Source organism: Aquarana catesbeiana, linkage group LG03, assembly GCF_042186555.1.
Source record: "Aquarana catesbeiana isolate 2022-GZ linkage group LG03, ASM4218655v1, whole genome shotgun sequence".
Taxonomy (NCBI): Eukaryota; Metazoa; Chordata; class Amphibia; order Anura; family Ranidae; genus Aquarana; species Aquarana catesbeiana.
This window is the reverse complement of record NC_133326.1, coordinates 538,954,229-538,975,828: the sequence shown is the minus strand read 5'-3', so window position 1 is coordinate 538,975,828 and position 21,600 is coordinate 538,954,229. Positions and strand designations below refer to the sequence as shown.

General features: G+C 41.4%; 1 protein-coding gene across 6 annotated transcripts in view; it reads left to right on the top strand.

Annotated features, from left to right (window-relative positions):
• The window catches only part of ABCC9 (ATP binding cassette subfamily C member 9), a 220,390-nt gene extending 199,378 nt beyond the window's left edge, over nt 1-21,012 (top strand). For 3 of the 6 annotated variants that reach the window (XM_073621428.1, XM_073621425.1, XM_073621426.1), the window contains exons 35-39: nt 1,081-1,189; nt 3,063-3,166; nt 9,161-9,294; nt 10,942-11,004; nt 20,689-21,012. In XM_073621428.1, coding sequence (XP_073477529.1) covers nt 1,081-1,189; nt 3,063-3,166; nt 9,161-9,294; nt 10,942-11,004; nt 20,689-20,826 — 548 coding nt within the window. In that variant the 3' untranslated portion in view covers nt 20,827-21,012. Of the gene's footprint in view, nt 1-1,080; nt 1,190-3,062; nt 3,167-9,160; nt 9,295-10,941; nt 11,005-14,688; nt 14,852-20,688 lie in introns of all 6 variants that reach the window. The other 3 variants (XM_073621427.1, XM_073621430.1, XM_073621429.1) reach the window with 2 other exon arrangements.
• Nucleotides 21,013-21,600: the final 588 nt, after the last annotated feature.

The window sequence follows — 21,600 nt, the reverse complement described above, 5'->3', positions numbered from 1 at the left end:
GGAATCACGCCTTTGAAGCATGAAATATGGCATGTGTATGGAGAGACCTTTTCCAGCAGGGTACCTCTGCGTGTGCCTGATGGCGTGAGCTAATAATCGCCCTTAAATGATCACAGAAATAAAATCCGCCTCATAAATTTTATGTGTAAACCTGGCTTGTTCTTCAGCAGTTTGGAGTAAGGCTGTAGGGATGAGCAAAATTTGGACTTTTCATTTTGAGGAATTCTGACAAAAATCAGATTTTAGTGAGATTTTACTATTTTGGTGAAATGCTTTGGAGTTAAGATGATACTAAACGTTAATTTTTTTTACCTTTAATATAAAAATGTAATACTTACCTGCTCTGTGCAATGGTTTTATACATAGCAGCCCTGATCCTCCTCTTCTCGGGTCCACCGCCGGCGCTCCTGGCATTCAACCCCCCCCGCTGAGTGCCCCCGTAGCACGCCACTTGCTATGGGGGCACTAGTGTGTGCTTGCTCCTAAGCCGGCTCTGTGTGTCCATAAGGTACACAGAGCATGGCTCATCCCCGCCTCCGTTCCCTCCTCACAGACTGTGATTGACAGCAGCAGGAGCCAATGGCTCTGCTGATGTATCTTAGCCAATGAGGACTGAGAGACCCGAGAGAGCCTCTGCTCTTGTGCACATTGCTGGATCGAGATTGAGCTCAGATAAGAATAAGAGGGGCTGAGGGGGGAGCTGCACTCAGAAGGCTTTTTACCTTCATGCATGAAATGCATGAAGGTAAAAAACCTTCTGCATTTACAAACACTTTAAAGAGGAAGATGACATGAACCCCTTCTAGGCAGCCATATTTATATATTGTATGTGGCAGCACAAAGGTGGGCCTAATTTCATGCTACCATGCATACAATATGCCCAGTATGCTTCTCCGTGTTTTGCTGGGAGCGAGCTCAACCGCTCACCACTAGCAGTGTGACCACACTGTCAATGACAACTCAAGGTCACATAGCAATAATCAGGTGTCAGTAAAATGGGCACCTGATCACATGGTCACCGTGACAGCGATGTCTCTTGCTAAGCGCTATGGAAGCTTATGGATGATTTTTTTCTGACAGGGAAAATTATTATTGATGGAATTGATATTTCAAAGCTCCCCCTTCACACGCTTCGCTCCAGACTGTCCATCATTCTGCAGGACCCCGTCTTATTCAGCGGATCAATACGGTGAGTCTCATTGTGTGACCTGTCCTAAAGAGGACAATCCAAAATTGTCCTAATCAGTACAAAACGCCTTAAATTGATTCAACATTTTAGGTTAAGAACAGAGCTTTTTGTTGGGTTTATTTGGAAATGCATACGGTATAGAGTCACACTGCTGTGCAAAGGCAGCCCTGCAGAGTACACTTCCTAACTCTAAACTGTCTGAGATTCCCTTGGAGGCATACCTTGAAAATAGCCCCTTGTAGATACAACAACCCACCAGAAGCCCAACATTGCTTAAGGCAGATGAGGATCCCCAGTACCTGATATTTTAAAACTTGTTTTACTTTACTATATGTCTAAATCTCGGTTTTACCAATGAACAATTAATACATGACAAAGGATACCCAGGGTGCTACAGGTTAGCTAACAAGAAAGATGCTGCCTGGTTTGAAACTGGTTTTGAATGTAACCTTGATTGGAGTTCTGGGTTGAAAGGGATGGGCTACTGTAATCAGTGCTCATTTACTTGACTCACCTTGAGCTGTTGAGCAAAGATCAAGCAGCAGGAGATGAGGAGACAGAGGAAATTATGGTTCTAAGATATTTAATATACAATATTTTATTAACCCTATCATAAAAAAAGAGATTTATTTTTTATTTTTATGTTTCATCCATGACCATAATACGAAAAATTAAATATGCTAAAAACTACAATAAATTTCCTTTAAACTGATACTGAAATTAAAAAAAGATAATATTACTGACAGTCTCTATAAACCATAATGTACGACCTTTTCAAAAATCCTTCACAGTGTTTTTTTTTTTTGTTTCTTATTTTGCCAGGGGCAGCATTATTATAAATGCCCCACTGGAGTTGGTGATATGATGATGTCATTGTACAGAAGGGCAAGTTGGCTAGTGAAAGGCCTTGTTGGGCTCTAAAGATCAAGGCTTGGGGTGGGATTGTCAAATAGACATACCCTTGACTCTAAATTCCACCAAACCTTGCACGTGTTCTGTTTCTACTTTAATGTCCAGGCCTCAGGGAAACAGAAATTGAGGAAAAGGAAGGAGGGGGGCAAATACTTTTTTACATCACCGTAAAAGTTTGCTTTTTGTAACTAAAATTGAGTTATAACATTAACTGAGAAGTATGGGATTTGGGATTTTTTTTTTTGCTTGAATCGTATTTACCTAGGTGGATGCAGCATTGGTATGATTCAGCTGCATCTTTCCCCCACCAGCTCTAACACGCAGAACCGAGCGATCAAACACCGCCAATCGCTCGGCTCTCAGAGCTCCATGAGCAGAGAGCTCAAACAACAACTGGTTTGTGTTTTTTTATATACATCATCTGTGAGCAGAGAGCTGCTGACGATCAGCCAACAGCTCTCTGCTCTGTCCCCCCCCACCCCCGACCCCCCGTGCTCACTGGAGCGCTGGGCTGTGGAGGGGGCGGGAGTGGCTGGCTCAAGCTCTCAGCGGCTCGCTGAGAGGCTGAGCTGGGTGCCAGTCCAGGCATGTGGGCAGATCCCAACCATATGGCTGCGATCTTTCCCAAGCCTAGACTGGCTCTGTGACGTCAGCTGAAGGTGAGATTTAGCCCGCTGTCTGCTGAAAACGGGTCACAGGAATGCAGAAAAAATCAAAGCTTTGGCTGTACTTCTCCTTTAAGATTCTTCTCCCTTCTCATGTTCTCTCATACATTCCAAACCTTGAACACAACATTGATATTTTTGCAGTTGTGATATCCCCTGTAAATGCTCACGATCTGTCATGTTGGCTCTCAGCACCTGAACATCTGTGCAAACAATACGGCAGAAATGTTACAGCTTACGTCACCATCCCACCACAACAATGTGACCAATGTCAAAGCTTGTGTTTTCTCGTACAGACTGAACCTGGACCCCGAGTGTACATGTACAGACGACCGTCTCTGGGAGGCCCTGGAAATCGCTCAGCTGAAGAACCTTGTGAAATCTCTGCCAGGAGGTCTAGGTATGTGTCAGGCCACAGCTGGGGGAGATGTGTCATGTGCGGTCCGGCCTGCTCTGTTTACCATTTAAAGAAATGCTGGAAGACAAGGAACAGGCGGCCTGCGAGTGGAGAGAGGAGTGCCGTGTTTGTGCTGTGCATTGTCCAGATACCACTGTCACTGTCTGCCATATAATAGAAGCCCATTACACACAGGAGGAAATACAGAAACACTACATGTAATAAATAAAACCGGTAGACCGCCATGTGCCTATAGCAGAACACACCCACTTCTTGGAGGGAATTTTTTGCTAACACTTGTGTGAACATTTATTTAGAAATTATGTAACAAATTATTATTTTATTAAAAGAATAGGAGATGCATGAAAACATTTGTCACTCCATATGGTAGAAAGAACCACAGGAATGGTCTGTGAAACGTGTCAAGGAGATAAAACAGATATTTAATATTAAAACAAAGGCAGACTAGACAAAGGCATTCATCAAATAAGATTCTATGTGGCCTTCTTATAAAGATTAAAGAGCCCCTGTCACTAGACCATTCATTTTAACAACAATCTTCCTACATATTTTGTGCATTTAACATATTTTTGGTATGTAATTTTCCTGGAAAAACCTCTTTTGTGTGGACATCCAAAAGTCCTGAGACTTCTGCTGGGTGCCGCCATCGTGGATGTGATGTCAGCAACCCCAGTAGACTTAAGTGATACCCTCTAGTGGGGGTCGGCAACCCGTCGATCATGATTTACCCTTCAGCTATGTCTTGCAGTGCTGACCTGCTGTCAGAACAACTTTTCCCCACAGCAGAGCTGCATGCAGAAGCAACCGGCTGTGCTGCGCAGCTACATTGGCTCCTTCGATCCACCCCTCACATCCATCCTGCCCTTTTTCTTGGTCACAAACAGGTGCTCAGGATAAATGTGAGAGGTGGGTCAGTGGGAAAGCAGAGCGCCAGAACAGGCAGGTGAAGTGCTGCAAGAGCCGCTCATTAGGGTAGGCCAAAACAGTAATCTAAAAAAATGATGAATTACACATCAGGAGCAAATGAAAGGGGGATACTAGTAGCTGGACACAAGGGACATGTCAGGATCTACAGTGAGTTATACATGTTAGCAGCCACTGTCTGAACTCTACACTATGTGCTCCTGACCTGTGTACTCTGCACTATGTGCTCCTGACCTGTGTACTCTTAACTACGTACTCCTGACCTATAGACTCTGCACTATGTGCTCCTGACCTGTGTACTGTACTCCTGACCTATAGACTCTGCACTATGTACTTCTGAGCTGTGTACTCTTAACTATGTACTTCTGACCTATAGACTCTGCACTATGTACTTCTGACCTGTAAAATCTGTACTATGTCCTCCTGTCCTGTAAACTCTGCATGATGTACTCCTGACCTGTAAACTCTGTACTATGTCCTCCTGACCTGTAAACTCTGCACAATGTACTCCTGACCTGTAAACTTTGCACTATGTCCTCCTGACCTGTAAACTTTGCACTATGTACTCCTGACCTGTAATCTCTGCAGTCCTGACCTCTAAACTCTGTACTATGTCCTCCTGACCTGTAAACTCTGCACGATGTACTCCTGACCTGTAAACTCTGCACTATGGACTTCTGCACTATGTACTCCTGTAGTGAGGACACTCCAGGATTCCATCACTTTAGAGGGATTTTCTCTCACTTCCTGTTTTGGCTGTTGAACAGGAATTGAATAGAATTTTCCCCAATAGAATACAGGTGGTAATAATAAACTTTACAGGGGGTTATAACCCTCCCCTACTCTATCCAAAATAAAATATAAAGTTTTCCCTGTGGTTCTACTTATACCTCATTTCCCCTATTGGAAGACTGTGCCACAGGGTAACAATGCAGGAACACAGTTGGGAGACAGGGACAGAGTGTTGTCACCCTAAAACGGGAAATGCCTGAATAAGGACCTTTAAGAACCTGGAAGCTCATGACGTCATCAGCCCACCTCAGCCAATCAGAGGAAGCTTTGTATTCATTCACAGAATACAAAGTTGCCTATGAATGGCTGAGTGCTGCTCAGACTGTCTCAATATTGTTTCAGGTGTGAGACAGCCAGAACCCAGCATTGTGTACTGTATGTAGCTGACGCTACATGCAGTATATACATTATTTAGAGCTGCTGCAGCACTTAGTGAAGGAAATAGTTTATTTGGACCAGCTTGCTCCACATGAACTATTTAAAGTGAAAGAAAACATTTAAAACAGATTTAAAGCTTCTATGAGATTTTTTGGTGAGTGGGTTTACATCTACCTAAACAAAATTATCAGTTTTGTGCTTCACGCTCTTTTGCCTCCCTAATTTACAGCATCTTGAAGAAAGGAAACTTTGTGATGTTGAGGGGGAGTGTAAAAAGTAGGTATAGCTAAACCTCTGCAGACAAGGGGAACATATAAGAAGAAAATGGGATTACGCCACCTTGAGGACAATCTGGCTCCCCTCTGCTGATTAATGCCTGTAGGAATGAATGTTAGAATGCCTCATGACCAGAGTTTTCTGCTGACCTTTTCTGGAATATTTCACCTTAATTGGAATACTGTACAGGAAAGTAAGCAGCTGTACAAAGATTCAAATCTGTCAGGATCCGGATTTCTAAGAAAAACACAGCAATACAAATCTTACCTTTTTATACTCCAGACGTTTATGGGAACAGATCCCGAGAACATTGGAAAGGTCCCAGTACTGCCCTTAAAGAAGACCTACCCTGATGAACAGTATTTTCAGGAGGGGGTCTGCATTGACAGCCTATGTGGGTTCCTTTTATTTCCAAAATCAAGAGATTCTACTGCATCCATTTTAAAAACATCCATCCCTCAAATATACAGACACATTGGGTAAAATGCCGGTACTCAAAATAAAACTCAGAATAGGTCTATCTATCTATCCATCTATCTGTCTGTCTGTCTATCTATCCATCCATGATATCTATCTGTCCAGTCCTCTACCCGCAAGTCCATCTCCCTATTGCCCCACTAATTATGTTTCCATATTCCCGTCGGCTTATTTGTGACTTGCGGGTAAATAAATAAAAATCTCATACAATTAAATGGAGAAAGTGGAAGATATGTCTGTATTAGATAAGGCACCTCATCCCAATGATTGTTGAAAATGGGAAGCAGAGAGGATGGGGATTATTACGGTGCCAGAACAACTCAAAATTCTTTAAAAACAAAAAAGTCTAAATTATTTAAAATGATACATTTTATTACATTATATTATAAACAAGTAGTACATACACAAATTCCTATTCCAATTAACATTCAAAGAAGGAGCACATAATGTATACTAAGGTCTGGAATGGTTTTGGCCTATTGTGATTGCAGGTCAGGTCTTCCCTACATGTTTCGCCAAGACATTGGCTTCTTCAGGGAAATGAGACCTGACTGATTTAATAAATATAACTCTACAGAAAAAGAAAAATGAGGAACATAGCATAAGTTAAGTATAAGAGGTTACAAAATAACATAGATAGAATAGATAGAAAATAGAAACATGGTGCGTGATACTGGTAATTAAGGCGACAAGGCACTAAAAATCCCATTCCCCTCCCACCACTACTTTGGAATCAACACCCAATATCCCAAAGAGTCCCCATACCTACCCCAATGCACCCAGCTGGCAAGGTCGGCAGGAGGTCCACCCCAAGGATGGCGAACCACCACCACCGTAGTGTGGCTGCAGGGGGCAAGAGGGGACCAATAAAAACTGAAAGAGAAAGAATATTGAATAGAGACAAATAACTCTCTCAGAACCAATTCTTGTCCCAGTATATAGGGCTAACATAGCCTCAATATGTACCAAAGTGAAATGTAAAAGAGGTTTGAAGCAGGGGCGCTGAGATGGCCAAAGATATCCAATCAATGAAGGAAAAACATTTTTTTTTTTATTATTATGACTGAAATGGGATGGCTGGATATTAGACAAAGAATGAAAAATAATAAAATAACACTGATGCAGAGTATTTATCAAAAATAGATCAAGCTATACTCAAAAGGAAGTATATATCAAATAAATAGTGTCTCTAGCTTACCCATTATAGGTACAGAACGTTCCTGGGCTTCAAGAAATATTTCATATATGCAGAAAGTAGTGCATACAATAGAGTGCCTAGGCAGGAAGCCAAGCACTCCCCCCCAGAGTCTCATAAAGCTTTTATCGTATTAATGTCATTTCAAAGATTTCCCATTTTTTAAAATCTGTAGCTAATTAAAATAATCCCTGGAGATCCCACCAGGAAAGTTGGTGTTCAGACTTCTCTTATTATAGGGCAATAATGCTTTGTCCAGTGTTAATTTTGTCGACTAAAACGACTAAAACATTTTAGTCGACTAAATGAATACTATTTTAGTCGACTAAAATACGACTAAAACTAAAACAACTGAGATGAGTGAAATACGAATAAAACTAAAATTCCATTTTAGTTAATGACTAAAATGGGACTAAGACTAAAATGCCATTTTAGTCAAAAGACTAAGACTAAAACTAAATTGAAATTTGACTTCAAAATCAACACTGGTCTGTAGTGCATGATCATACCTCAATGCCATAAATAATAACATATGAGATTTTTCACTCCAGCAGTATATAATGAGTTTGGAAATTGTAGAGAAATGTTAACTAAGGCATTACAATTTAATTACACCCATTTGATTTTAGACGACTAAAATGAGTTTTAGTCGACTAAAATGTACTGGAGATTTTAGTCGACTAAAATGTAGGACATTTTAGTCAACTAAAATATACTGGAGATTTCGACGACTAAAACTAAAACAATTGCATAAGACTAAAATGGGACTAAATTTAAAATGCCATTTTAGTCCTAAGACTAAAACTAAATCGAAATTTGCTGCCAAAATGTAACACTGGCTTTGTCCCTGTCTCCTAATTGTGCTTCTGCATTGTCAACCTGTCACATGCACCCTTGGTGGAGACTACAAGGGGCTGTGCCAACACACATTGCACAGACATGGCCCAGAGCTGTCACCATCAGGAAGCCGGTCCAGGCCAATGATATGCAGGTGAGGCTGGAGGATTTTTATGTAGACAGAAAGTGGTTGGATAGGTCTGGGGGAAATCAACAGCACTGAAATGGGGGAAAAGGATGGAAAAAAAAGACAATTGTTTGATACACAGTGCACAGAGCAAAAAAAAGCATCCAGTTACGGTTTACATATTTTACTATTTATTTATATAATTTAGGAAATGACTAAGCGCTAGTATTTGCGCGAAATGCTTCTACCTTTTTGCCTCTTGCTCCACCTTTAACCACCTGTCACATGCAGCTTCAATAAAGAGGATTTTTGGAAGTGCATTTGAAATCATTTGCTTTATGATTCACAGCAAGCGAGCTGGGCTAGCACCCGACTAGTGTGTGTGTGGGGATTAACTAAAGACTCACTCACCTGGAGTGACTTTCTTCGTTTCATTTACATATTTTAACATGAGGAGCCCAGGGTCAACAACCTGCTGTTTGAAAAAATAAAAACAGTCTTTATTGTATCTCCAAAATCAGGAAAATAAAACAGCTTTCTTCAGTAAAGAAAATACAAACAGTCTACAGTTCTGGTATATTGAAAACAATATTAGGGCTCACCGCCACTATACCAGTCCCACATTTGGGTTAATGTTCCTGTCTGCTTCAGGGTACAGAAAAAAGCCGCAGGACCATAGCAAACAAAATCTCAGTTGTCAGTAGCCCACACTTTCTCACAGCTGTGAACCACTCCACTCCACCTCACAGCCAGGTGGCGACTCCTTTCTGCTCCTTTTCAAGTCTCTCTGCAGGCTGGTTAACCCCTTTCAGACCAAAGTTACTGTAATCAGGCTTCGGAGGCATTAGCTCTTTTCATATCAGCAATTGCTGTCCCTTTTCATATATATTAGTGACTGAGGAACGTAGTTTATGACCCAAAATGTTTAAAAGAAGCTTGATTCAACCCTTCCCTTTTTGTTGTGTTGCAGATGCCATGGTCACAGAAGGAGGTGAGAATTTCAGTGTTGGACAGAGGCAGCTCTTCTGCTTGGCCCGAGCATTTGTGCGCAAGAGCAGCATCTTAATTATGGATGAGGCCACTGCATCCATTGACATGGCCACCGTAAGTCACTAGAATTATCTGCTTTAGTCATGCTCCTGAGTGGGTTGTTATTCATCTTACTGCCCAGCTCCAGCCAAGACACTTCTTTTTAGATTTACATAAAGTGGCCATCTATGACACCACTGGACAGATTCCCCCTCACTTCCTGTAGCATCACAAGGAAAGGAAGTGGCGGTAAAATCTCCCCATTGGGGATAAGGTAACAATAAAAACCTAACAATGGTACCAATTCTTCTCTACATATGTACTATTATTATTATTATTATTATACAGGATTTCTATAGCGCCAACAGTTTACGCAGCGCTTTACAATATAAAAGGGAGACAATACAGTTATAATACAATAAGATACAAGAGGATTAAGAGGGCCCTGCTCAGAAGAGTTTACAATCTAATAGGGTGGGGCAGGTGGTACAAAAGGTTGTAACTGTGGGGAATGAGCTGATGGAAGTGGTAAAAGATTAGTTAGAGACGTTATAGGCTTTCCTGAAGAGATGAGTTTTCAGGGATCGCCTGAAGGTAGCAAGAGTAGGAGATAGCCGGACAGGTGGAGGTAGCGAGTTCCAGAGGATGGGAGAGGCTCTGGAGAAATCCTGGAGACGAGCATGAGAGGAGGAGATGAGAGGGCTTGAGAGCTGGAGGTCTTGAGAAGAGCGGAGAGGACGATTTGGGTGATATTTGGAGATAAGATTGGTGATGTAGCTCGGAGCAGAGTTGTGAATGGCTTTGTATGTTGTGGTTAGTATTTTGAATTTAATTCGCTGGGTGATTGGGAGCCAGTGTAGGGATTGGAGTAGAGGGTTGGCAGACACTGAGCGGTTGGTAAGGTGGATAAGTCTGTCAGCAGCATTTATGATAGACTGGAGAGGGGATAGCCTATGGAGAGGCAGGCCAATGAGAAGGGAGTTGCAATAGTCAAGGCGAGAGATAACAAGGGAGTGAATGAGGAGCTTGGTGGTTTCATTTGTTAAAAAGGGGCGAATTTTAGAGATGTTACGGAGGTGAATTCTACAAACTTTTGACAACGATTGGATTTGAGGCTGAAATGACAAGTCAGAGTCTAGGATTACACCGAGGACCCTGGCGTGAGGGGAGAGACTGATGGTTGCATTGTTGATTTTTATGGAAAAGTTGTGGAGGGGGGCACGGGCGGGGGGGAATATTAATAGCTCAGTTTTAGAGAGATTTAGTTTAAGGAAGTGGTGCGACATCCATGCTGATATGTCAGTTAGTAATGCGAGAGGAGACTGAAGGAGTGAGGTGAGGAGTAGACAGATAGATTTGGGTGTCATTGGCGTATAAGTGGTTTTGGAAGCCGTAGGCGGTTATCAAATGACCAAGGGAGGAGGTGTAGATAGAGAAGAGAAGGGGTCCAAGAACAGAGCCTTGGGGGGACCCCCACAGAAAGGGGCAATGGAGAGGAGGAGACAGAGTTGTAGGTGACACTGAAGGAGCGCTGTGATAAATAGGCAGAGAACCAGGATAGAGCAGAATCTCGGAGGCCAAGGGAATGTAGTAATGTACTAAAATTGTGTTTTGGCTGGAGTTTTTTGTTTATGAACTGTTCTAAAGAGTGTACATGATATAGAATAATTTGTATCATATTGAGAAGTTGACATGATAATTGCAGATTCTATTTCTATGTAGGAAAACATTTTGCAAAAAGTGGTAATGACGGCATTTGCAGATCGGACAGTGGTGACAATTGCGGTAAGTAGAAGGACCACCGGTGTGTCATCAGGCACTGATCTCATTTCCTGACCCGCACAATACCCACTTTCCCTCACTGATACAAATGCTGACTCCACCAAATACACTATATTTAATTTCACCTTCTCCGGAATAAGGAGGAAATGAGCAAAGAAACGGGTCTGCTTTATATAAATAGGCCAAGCTGTTGACATTAAAGCTGAACTCATATCCTCCTCCTCCATCCATTTCTCTTTCCCAGGCTCTCTCCTCCTTCTATATCTTTTTTTATTTATTTGCAATGACCAGTGTTTGATGAGGTGTTACAAGCAGCTGATTAAGCTGTCCCCCAACATGTATATTGATTGTGTCCACTTACGTTGTTTCTTTGTTTCATTTACCAAAATCCTAAAAGGGAGGATTTACAGCCCTTGAACCACACTGGCTTTATAATCAGTCAGTCATTGGGATAAACTTGTATTTGGACTTGAAAATCACAGTGTGGCACTTCAATAATAGATTAATTCAGCAATAAAACCCTGACAGTGGTTCTAACGTTCCCCGCTCCAAAATGAAAAACACGTTTGGGCATTAGATACACCTTAAAGTGCTTTTCCAGCCAAATCTTTTTCCGTTCCAGAGAATGAAAGGGTTACAACCTCCCATAAGAAAACACTCCCTATGGTGTACCCCTGCAGGCTCGCTCCCGAGCCAGGCTGCCTGCGTCCATAGACATAGACAGTGGGACTCGGTCCCGCCCCCTGCTCACTCATCACAGGATTTACCTGACAGCAGCAGGAGCTAATGACTCTCACTGCCTCAGCAACGCCTGTGAGAGTGGGGAGAGCAGCTACAGACAGTCACAGCACTGAAGTGAAGGCTTGGGTAAGTATAAGGGGGTGATACTGATACCTATACATTTTTTACCTTAATGCAGGGAATGTATTAAAGTAGTTCTAAAGGCAGAGGGTTTTTTATCTTAATACGTTCCATGCATTAAGATAAAAAACCTGTATGCAGCAGCCCCCCTCAGCCCCCCCTCTAATACTTGTCTGAGCCCCATCTCGATCTAGCAATGTTGCACGAGAGCCTTGGCTGTCCAGGACTCTCCTTCTTCTTTGGCTGAGACACAGTAGTGGGCGCCATTGGCTCCCGCTGCTGTCAATCAAAGTCAGTGAGTCAATAAGGAGAGAGGCGGCGGGGCTTAACCGTGGCTCCATGTCTGAATGGACACACAGAGCAGTGGCTTAGCCCTGGTGCCCCCATAACAAGCTGCTTGCTGTGGGGGCACTCGGCAGGAGAGAGGAACGAGAAGCACCGGTGAGGGACCCGAGAAGAGGAGGATCTGGACAAAACCACTGCACAGAGCAGTTAAATGCCGGTTCACATAGGGGCGGCTTCAAAGTTGTCCGACTCTAAAACGGCCCTATACATCGCAATTTCAGCGCGGCTTGCAAAACGATTTCTGTATAGAAGTCAATGCAAGCCACTCCGAAGTCGCCCCAAAGTAGTACAGGAACCTTTTTCTAAGTCGGAGCGACTTAACTCGCTCCTATTAGAACGGTTCCATTGCAGTGCATGGGGCGCGACTTGTCAGGCGGCTAAGTCGTCTGACAAGTCGCCCCTGTGTGATCCGGCACTTAGTATTACATGTTTGTTATTTTTAAACAAAAAAAAACAAGACTTTAATATCACTTTGAGGTAAAAAATTGTTTAGGCTTTAGAACCACTTTAAGATTTTCCCTCACTTCCTCTCCTGACATTTGTTTCACCAGGATAGAAATTGGAGGCGGGAGGGAGATCTTTAAAAAATACACAGCAATAAGAACACTTTGCTTTCTAGTAGTCAAGGAAGGCTGAAAGCCCTGTCAGCTTTGTTTTGCAATGTTTTCAGTGCAGATTTTTCCTCACTTTATGTTTGATAATAACATTGTCAATGCAATAGGAAATTAGAGCAAATTAAGGCCTTAAACAGCAACAGAGGTTCTATTTACCCTTCCTCGCATAACTACAAAAAAAGGTATTGGACCTGGCTACATTTTACCTTCCTACCTTTTCCAAAAAAGGCAATATTGTTTCATAAATGATGTATACTTTGTTTTATTTTAAATATACTGAATATTGTGAACTTTGATCCTAGTGTAACATTTGTTTGGACACTAGAGCTCCATGTATTGTCAGGACAGGAAGTCCCCCTGTTTTCAGCACAGGTGTGTCAGGGACAGGAAATGTGGGAAAATTTGGCGAATGGGGCCACAGACAGAAAAAAACTCTTTTACTCTATTGAAAACAAAAAATTGTCTGTAGTTAAGCTTGAAAGCTTTTCCTGCTGTTTTTGTCTCTTCCTGTTATGTCAGATAAAGTCATAAAGGTGTCCTTCTTTCTGTCTGTACACCTGACTCTGCCTCTCTCTCTGTAGAATCTCCTTTCAGCTGACCCCACCTCTCTCACACTGTACACTCTCCTTTCAGCTGACTCCCTCTTTCTTCCTGTACACTCTCCTTTCAGCTGACTCCGCCTCTCTCTGTACACACTCCTTTCAGCTGACTCCGCCTCTCTCTCTCTGTACACTCTCCTTTCAGCTGACTCCCTCTTTCTTCCTGTACACTTTGCTTTCAGCTGACTCCGCCTCTCTCTGTACACTCTGCTTTCAGCTGACTCCGCCTCTCTCTGTACACACTCCTTTCAGCTGACTCCGCCTCTCTCTCTCTGTACGCTCTCCTTTCAGCTGACTCCCTCTTTCTTCCTGTACACTCTGCTTTCAGCTGACTCCGCCTCTCTCTGTACACTCTGCTTTCAGCTGACTCCGCCTCTCTCTGTACACTCTGCTTTCAGCTGACTCCACCTCTCTCTGTACACTCTCCTTTCAGCTGACTCCACCTCTCTCTGTACACTCTCCTTTCAGCTGACTCCCTCTTTCTTCCTGTACACTCTGCTTTCAGCTGACTCCACCTCTCTCTGTACACACTCCTTTCAGCTGACTCCACCTCTCTCTGTACACACTCCTTTCAGCTGACTCCACCTCTCTCTGTACACACTCCTTTCAGCTGACTCCGCCTCTCTCTCTCTGTACACTCTCCTTTCAGCTGACTCCCTCTTTCTTCCTGTACACTCTGCTTTCAGCTGACTCCGCCTCTCTCTGTACGCTCTCCTTTCAGATGACTCCCTCTTTCTTCCTGTACACTCTGCTTTCAGCTTACTCCACCTCTCTCTGTACACTCTCCTTTCAGCTGACTCCGCCTCTCTCTGTACACTCTCCTTTCAGCTGACTTCGCCTCTCTATTTGTACACTCTCCTTTCAGTTGACTCCGCCTCTCTTTGTACACTTTCCTTTCAGCTGACTCCGCCTCTCTCTGTACACTCTCCTTTCAGCTGACTCCGCCTCTCTTTGTACATTCTCCTTTCCGCTGACTCTGCCTCTCTCTGTACACTCTCCTTTCAACTGACTCCGCCTCTCTCGGTACACTCTCTTTTCAGCTGACTCTGCCTCGGTCTGTACGCCTGACTCCACCTCTGTACACCTGACGCTGCCTCACTGCACACAATCCTTTTAGTTGACTCCGCCTTTTTGTACCTTCCCCGTTAGGCTGACCCCACCTCTCTCTCTCTGTACACCTGACTCTGCCTCTCTGTGTCTGTACATTCTGCTTTCAGCTGACTTTGCCTCTGCCTCTCTTCTCTCTTTCTCTCTCCCCTGTGCTGTAGCACCGAGTGTCCTCCATCTTGGAAGCGGACCTGGTGTTAGTCTTCTCTGAGGGTATTTTGATAGAAAGTGACACGGCAACAAACCTCCTGGCCAATGCCGACGGTCTCTTTACCTGTTTGGTCAAGACTCACAAGTAGTCAGTTTGCTCCACGCTGCTGTCTGGTTGGTACAATGCTGGCACTGCGCTCTTTCCATGTTCATGTGTCATTAGCACCATAATCCATCCTCCTAACATGCATGATGTGTATAAGTATTACTACCCATGCTAAGGCTTTCGAAATGAGTGGTCCTGCATGTCTGCATGCTTTGTAAAGGAAGAAATATTCCATATGCAATACACACATGGGATGATGCCCAAAACCACAGGGTCAGCCAAAGATGTACAGCCTTCCAGGTCATTTTTTTAAAATTCATCTTTTACCCTGTTTGGGAATCACATGAAGTATTGAGAAGTATGGGGAATTCCCCAACAGAACTGAAGGGATAGAGGTGCAGTTCCTGCTACTGAGATGTCACATCACTCTCCAACACTCAAGAAGCTAGATCAATAAGGTGATTTCGCACAAATAGTGATAGACAATTCGAAATGAATTAACCCATAAGCATAAGGAGAGTGTGTTAGTAATCCAAAGTAAAATTAAATAAGTAGTGTTAGACATCTATCCATGATAGCAAAATAAACAATGATATGTGTGAATGATAGATTTCACTCTTGCCGTGTATACTCTAACAGTGTCCTTAATATACTTGTGTACAATTAAATGTATATCACCTAGTGTGAGCTAAACCAAAAAATAAAATAAAAGAACATAGCTATAAATTTCAAAAAAATAGTGACAACAAAAGTCCAGTGATTGCTACAGTGAATGGGGAGTGGTGAGGTTCTATGGTTCTTGAAAAAAATGAAGGTGATTATTCACAATAATCCTGTTGTGGCTCCTTTAACAGTCTGGTCTCCCAGGACTCTTACCTCAATGCTAAAAATAGCAAGCAATCACCACTAGGGGTATCCACTGACTTCCCTGGATGGTCGATGTGATCTCTCTGGATGGTGTATTTAACAGTATTCCTTCTCAGGGTGTAAGGAGGTACCTCAATGTAAGAAAGGGAACAAGGAGGGAAAATAAGCCTCCAATAGTGCAGTGTGTCAGGTCTAAAAATGTGTTTATTAAAACATAGTAGCGTGGAATCTTACACAGAAAAAGAAAAAATAACACAGGGAACAAAATGGGGCCCTAGATGAAGTTGTGAGAAGCAACGTAACGCGTAGGGATTGGCCGGGAAGAGCCGCGACCAGAAGTGACGTGAGAAGGCGAGGAACAACGCCTATTTTGTTCCCTGTGTTATTTTTATCTTTTCTGTGTAAGTGTCCACGCTACTATGTTTTAATAAACATGTTTTTAGACCTGACATACTGCACTATTGGAGGCTTCTTTTCCCTCCTTGTTCCCTTTCTCACATTGAGGTACCTCCTTACACTAATTTGATTGGACAACATATCGCTGCACCCTGAGAAGGAATATTGTTAAATACACCATCCAGAGAGATCACATCGACCATCCAGGGAAGTCAGTGGATACCCCTAGTGGTGATTGCTTGCTATTTTTAGCATTGAGGTAAGAGTCCTGGGAGACCAGACTGTTAAAGGAGCCACAACAGGATTATTGTGAATAATCATCTTCACCTTTTTCAACAACCATAGAACCTCACCACTCCCCATTCACTGTAGCAATCACTGGAATTTTGTTGTCACTATTTTTTTGAAATTTATAGCTATGTTCTTTTATTTTATTTTTTGGTTTAGCTCACACTAGGTGATATACATTTAATTGTACACAAGTATATTAAAACGGGTTCCACTCAAATTTTTAACTTAATCTTACCCCCTTCAGTTAATTGCATAGATGTTCAAATGCCGCATGAAAATTTTTTTTATCACTGTAATTACCTTTATATTGTACTTTATTATGGCACTTCCTGTCTCTCCTCCCATGGGAGTAGGCATGTTTATTGCCTTTCCCCGGCGCCGCACTGTCTCCTGGGAGCTTAGTGTCAGGCTTCCCAAGATTCAGTGCGGGATCAATGATCATGCTTGTGAACAAGCTGTGAATGAACAGCATTCACAGCATCCAGGAAATCAATGCTTGTGGGCTTCACATGCCCACAAGCAAGATGGAAACAGCCAGCATCACATTTTTAAAGTTATTCTTCAGTACGAAAACAGACAGAGGCGGAAATATTACACCCAAACTGTGAGTATTATTTTGGGATTAGCAAAGTGTCTCAATGACCTAAAAAAAAAAAAAAAAAAAAAAAAAAAGATTGGTCGCCGGACTCCCACTTTAAGGACACTGTTACAGTATACACGGCAAGAGTGAAATCTATCATTCCCACATATCATTGTTTATTTTGCTATCATAGATAGATGTCTAACACACTACTTTAATTTTTAATTTTACTTTTAATTTTACTTTGGATTACTAACACACTCTCCTTATGCTTATGGGTTAATTCATTTTAAATTGTCTATCACTATTTGCGCGAAATCACCTTATTGATCTAGATTGTTTAGTGCTATGTGTTACACTATAGATTTTGCTGCACTTTTGTTTATACCACATACTTATTGAACTCACTACTTCAGAGTAGCACGAGAGCCTCTTAAAATTACTCAAGAAGCTACCTCTTCATTATTTGTATCCTACTGTTTAGAAGAAAGAACAGACCAGTGATTGGTCTGTATATAGTTTAGTAGATGAAACAGATCAATGGTTGGTCTGTATATAGTTTAGTAGATGAAACAGATTAATGGGGGTCTGTATATAGTCTGATAGATCCAAGAGACCAATGGTTATTCTATATATAGTCTGGTAGGTCAGAATGACCAATAGTTGGTCTGCAGATAGTCTGGTAGATCAGAAAGAGCAGTGGTTTGTCTTTTTATAGTTTGGTAGCTCTGAGAGACCAATGGTTGGTCTGTGTGTAATGTGGTCTGGTAGATCAGAGAGAGCAATGGTTGGTCTTTATATACTCAAAATTGTTTAGCAAGAAATGTCTCAGCGCACACCCATACAGGGACTTGCTTAGTTGGGGCACAGCAAAATACTTCATTTTGGGCTTTATATACTTTGGTAGATAGGAAAGACCAATGGTTGTTCGGTATATAGTTCAATAGAGACCAATGAGAGGTCTTTGTAACGTTTTGTAGATAGTTGGTCTGTATAACATATTAGTAAAAAGAAAGCAAGATCTGTATATAGTCTGGCAGATCAGAAAGAAAGTTGGCCTGTCAAAAGTTTGGTAGATGGAACAGACAAAGAGTTGGTCTGCATAATGTAAGGTGAATGGAACAGATTGATGACCTGTATATAGTTTGGTCAATAGTTGGTCTGTGTATATAGAACAGACAGACCTATGATTGGTCTATAGATAGTTTGGTTTATCAGAGAGATCTATGGTTGGTTTGTAGATAGTTTGGTAGATCCGACAGACCTAAGGCGTGTCTGTATAGAGTTTTTGAGAGTTTTTAATTTTGTAGATGGCTTGTCTGTGTATACAGTAGTTTGATAGATCAATGAGACCATTGGTTGGTCTTTTGGTTCAATAAGTTTTTATTGTTTTAACACATATTTAAACAGAAAGAAGCAAGAACAGGACCAGGTGCCTGATATCAGGCCTTCTGGTCTACAAATTTAAATTATACATAATAGTGCATTCTATTGCATATGCATAGGTAACTTGAAATTGTGCCTTTGAGGTAAAATTTCAAACATAGTGCTGACATTCATCTAAGTGCCATTTCTGTCGGTCTGGACGTCCCTATGGGGACCTGCTGCATCCAGAGGCCGAGGAAATCAATGTGTTTAAACTGGAACATTGGGAATTATCAGAACCATAGTGGTGAAGCATTTCCAAATCTCCTGAGTGATGGAGATGTTCATATTGGGAGATCAGAATACATGTGATTTTGTGGTGTGGCTATGAATAGCTGAAGTGAACAAATTAGGAGAAGATAGAAGCGATAGTGAAGCGAGGAGAAAGGAGCTGAGGAGGGGAAAGGCTGTGGGGGTACAAGATGGGGGGAGAAGGGGGGTGGGGAGACATCAAGCATCAACCTAATGGGGGTTTTACATTCCAGGGTATGAGGTCATGATTATGGGGTTATTTGGTCTCTCAGGGAGTATTCGTCGCCGAGAGTCTATGCCATTGGTTGGTCTTTATATAGTTTGGCAGATGGAACAGATTGGTGATCGGTCTGTAAACTGTTTGGTGGATCAGACAGGTCAAATCAACAGCTTCATTATATATCTGTAGGAAAAGAATCAGTGAGTTACAGTTTGGACGTTTTCTCCACACTGCATTTTGGGCTGATTTACTAAAGGAGTTGCGAATCTTCATACAAAAAATTGTGTGAATACTCACTTCCTTTTGGGAATTTGCTTTTCACATGATTGAATACTTGCAGTGAATCGTCACAAATTTATTAAGTGAAGATTCTCAACTTCTTTAGTAAATCACCCTACTATCTCTGATTAGTGACATCCATTCTTCCTTTCCTTCACCTTTCTAGATCTGCTTTTGTTTCACAGAAAATGAAACCCTCATCATATACATAAGATGTGTCTGCCAGAAATATGAGGGAAAACTGGACTGTAACAAATAAAATTCTATTCCAAAGAAAAAAATATGACAGTAAAACTTGTATCTTCCCCATATTGCATCATCACGGGAATATAGAATTATTTTCCACATATATTTCTTTTTCCCACTTCTGGTGTTCGGATGGAGCTCCTGGTACAGGAAATTTTCCAATGAGGTGGATTTACTAAAGGCAAATAGACTGTGCACTTTGCAAGTGCAGTTGCACTCTGCAAGGGCATTTGTTCCAGAGCTTAGTAAATGAGCTGAAGCTTCACTGAACAAAGAATACTCAATCAGATGCAAGGAAAATGAAAAAAAAAACCAGCATTTTTCCTTTTACATGATTGGATGATGGAAGTCAGCAGAGCTTCCTCTCATTTACTAAGCTCTGTAGCAAATGCCCTGGCAGAGTGCAAATGCACTTACAAAGTAAACAGTCTATTTGCCTTTAGTAAACCAACCAAAGTGTTTCTATAGATAGAATGAGACACTATTTGGGATCACTGTGGATACAAAGTTGGATAATCTCAATACTGGCTCACTTATCTGTAATTTGTGGTGCACATTTCTCTCTCCATGCCAGGAGAGAAATGCATGCTGGGATTTGGCAACTTCCTTATAAACACATTTTTATAACTTAAACTGGGTATACACATACCAAAAATTGTCTGGTTCAACAGGAATTTTAGTACATGTGTACCGCTGCCTGTTCATCAAAAGCCTTTCCAACAACCGGCTTCAGCATTCAATCAGTGCTTGCAGCCAATAGCTGCAGCGCTGATATGTGTATTCTGACAGGGGGAGGAGTCCCCCCCTGTCAGAATTCAATAGAACAATGGAGGGAGATCCCTGCATCAACATTGCATGTGTGGATCTTTGATTTTTTTTCCCTTTACCTGCTGGTTGAATAAGAAAGACTTTACAGTGTATACCCTGTTTTAGAGTCTTTTGGGGGCCTATTTATAGTAAGGATGGAAAATCCTGGTCTGTGTAACATTTGCTGTATTTATAATATGGCCATTGTCACATAGCCTCATTATTTTATATTTTTTTCACAGAAAGGAAAAAACAAACAATACAAATAAACAAAAAATTGTAAAGCAACTGAACACACATAACAATGAAGCTACCCTAAACATACCAAAAAAAAACTCTCTCTAAATAAATAAACATAGTAGATTTTTTTTTAAACCAAATTTTGCCTAAGCTCTAGCAGCTCAGCGAGCAAAATTGACTTTCTGCTTCAGCAAATTTCACCAGCATTTTGCTGAAATCACTCTGCTCATCCCTACTGACTGCCTGACATTTTTAAAATGAATATTAGCCCTCCTAAATAATGATCTTGATGTCTTCTGCAGCATCGGGTTCACACCATCCTCACGGCAGACCTGGTTATAGTGATGCGTCGGGGAATCATTATGGAGTATGACACACCAGAGAATCTTCTTGAGCGGGAAAACGGGATCTTTGCTTCATTTGTCCGAGCCGACATGTGAACTGTTTTTGAAAGCATGCCATATTTTTATAGCTTTTTATATGAAAATGAAGTGTTTATATTTTATATTTAAAACAAAGGCATGGTGGTCAGCCAGGCCTGAGAACTTGAATCTTTATAATGGTTTTTTTTTTTCAGTATTTGTACAGCACATAGCAATAAAGTTTTGCTCACCCAAAAAAAAGTGTTAAAAAAATTGTTATTGTTGGTCTTTATTACTATTGTTGCAGAGACATCTGTGAATTGTTTGTTTAAGTATTTATAATTAGTTTAGCCCTACATGGTAATAGATCATAAATCCTAGATGCGCTGAATAAATTTAGCAGAGTAAGTATGTGTTCATTCTGTTTACAGTGAGTTTAGGGACTATTTATAAATTATTTCACCCAAGATTCACACATTTTTCTTGTATTCAACTGAAAAATATGTAAACAATGCATGAATCTTGGGTGAGAACATTTATACATAGACTATTACTGACTAGCCCACCTATATAATTTGAGAGTGATTTGATAATTAGGTTATTTTACAATTTTTTTTTCAAATCTTTTTATTAAATTTCTTAACAAATAGAACAAAATACAACAAGACATACATAAACATGGAACCAAAATAGAATAAATCAGTTTTAAAATCCACTATAGCAAGTATTAATCCAAAGGGGAAGGCGAGAGGGAAAAAAAAAAGAACATTAGTTCCTTCTTTCCCCGATGACCCCAAACATTTCTCAAATGGGAACACACATTTTATAAACAATGGCCCCCAATGGATATTC